The sequence below is a fragment of the Bison bison genome, unplaced genomic scaffold (genome assembly GCF_000754665.1).
Source record: "Bison bison bison isolate TAMUID 2011002044 unplaced genomic scaffold, Bison_UMD1.0 scf7180017864492, whole genome shotgun sequence".
Classification (NCBI taxonomy): domain Eukaryota; kingdom Metazoa; phylum Chordata; class Mammalia; order Artiodactyla; family Bovidae; genus Bison; species Bison bison.
In genome coordinates, this window is record NW_011495051.1 from 7,499,003 (window position 1) to 7,500,648 (window position 1,646).

The 1,646-nt window shown below is 58.4% G+C and overlaps 1 protein-coding gene across 8 annotated transcripts in view; it reads right to left on the minus strand.

The window, feature by feature from the left end:
- The window catches only part of SMARCA4 (SWI/SNF related, matrix associated, actin dependent regulator of chromatin, subfamily a, member 4), an 88,588-nt gene that overhangs the window by 27,088 nt on the left and 59,854 nt on the right, over nucleotides 1–1,646 (minus strand). For 4 of the 8 annotated variants that reach the window (XM_010828336.1, XM_010828338.1, XM_010828337.1 and 1 more), the window contains exons 26-27: nucleotides 474–701; nucleotides 72–170 (exon numbers count right to left, since the gene is read on the minus strand). In XM_010828336.1, coding sequence (XP_010826638.1) covers nucleotides 72–170; nucleotides 474–701 — 327 coding nt within the window. The remainder of the gene's footprint in view (nucleotides 1–71; nucleotides 171–473; nucleotides 702–1,646) is intronic. The other 4 variants (XM_010828341.1, XM_010828340.1, XM_010828339.1 and 1 more) reach the window with 1 other exon arrangement.

Here is a 1,646-nt window from a genome sequence, read left to right on the forward strand (position 1 = left end):
GCCCTCTGCTGGCCGTCTCAGCCGAGAAGCCGAGGATTGAATGGGCGTGGAGACTGAACTACCCCGCTCACCTTTAGAGGTGGCTCCTCCGAGTCGGGGTTGACGCCCGCTGGCGGAGGGGCAGTGTGGGCGAAGCTGGCACTGCCGCTGCCCGTGCTGCAGTGTCTGCTCTGTGGATAGATAGAGGACTTCAGTCTCCAGGGCTATCAATCCGGCGTCTTTCACCAGCAGTTGTTTTTTTTTTTTTTTTTAATAATAATAATAATAAAAAAAAAACCACTTCAAAGAAAAAGCAAGTATACTCATCGTCTTTCCTTTCAGCCCACACTCCCTTTACTCCAAAGGGATGCAAAAAAAAAACAAAAAAAGAAAAAGAAAAAGTGCAAAAAAAGGTAAAAAAAAACAAAAACGAAAGCCGCTCATGCGTCCACCACTCACGCCAGGGAGGGGGTCGGGGCCAGTGCTGCGCTCACCTCGTCCTGCTCCTCGTGCTCCAGGATGGCCTGCAGGAAGGCGCGCCGCTCGTGGCTGGAGGACTTCTGGTCAAACATGCCGGCCTGGATCACCTTCTGGTCCACGTTGAGCTTGTACTTGGCCGCGGCCAGGATCTTCTCCTCCACGCTGTTGACCGTGCACAGGCGGAGCACCCGCACCTCATTCTGCTGCCCGATGCGGTGGGCGCGGTCCTGTGCCTGCAGGTCCTGGGGGCAGGAGTGGGGGAGATGCCGTCAGCCCCAGACGGTTAAAGGGGAGTTGGGATACTGGATGCTGCTGGGAGACACACAAGCACTTGCCTGGCCAGCAGCTGCACAGCCAGGAAACTCAGGAACAAGACCTGGAGCCCACGCCAAGGGGACTTCACCCTGAGATCCTGCAAAAGCGTCTCTTTCTACCTTAAGTGGAACTTGGCAGATACTCGGGAAGAAAGCGTGGTTTTAAAAGGCCGCCTGAGGGGTTATATTCCTGAGCAGATCCCGTCACAGTTGCATGGGGGCCCATCACTGTGCGACTAGGCCCCCTAGGTGGGGCCGCATTACGCAACAGCACTGTTTACAGAATGACGCCGAAGCTGCACACCACTCCAGGTCGATGCCGGGTTTGACTGGGGGCCCTGCTGCTTCCTTGCCAGGCAACCCCAGGCCCAGGTCCCACCAGTCTAGCCTTGGGAGCCACTGCTAACACCTGCCCCTCTCGTGGATACTGTGTGCATGAGGAGCCAACGGGCAATGGATACCCAGTGCCTAGTGTGGAGCAAACGCCGGTAGAGTGGGAGGTGTGGTGCCAACACGATCTGTGTCACCCCATGAGCCCAGTGCAGAGCCAGGAGGGCGCCTACGGAATCCTGGGTCCAGGGCCGCGTGGAGCTGACCTAGAGATCTGCACCCCACAGGGCAGCAGAGGCCACACCTGGTGGGACAGGCATGTCTTGGCCCCACGGCTCGGCCTCCTGGTCGGCCTGCGTGATTCCCGGCAGGGAGGACTGGCGCTTCATGATACACCTACCCCTGCCGTGTGTCTCATGACCTCCAATGCCTCCCAGTGGGGAGGAGGGGCTCCACAGAGGCCTCTCCCCCAGCTGCCTGCTGATGGGGGAAGCACAGCCCCACCACCTCCTAGCAAACAGGCCAGTCATGGGAATCCAGGTG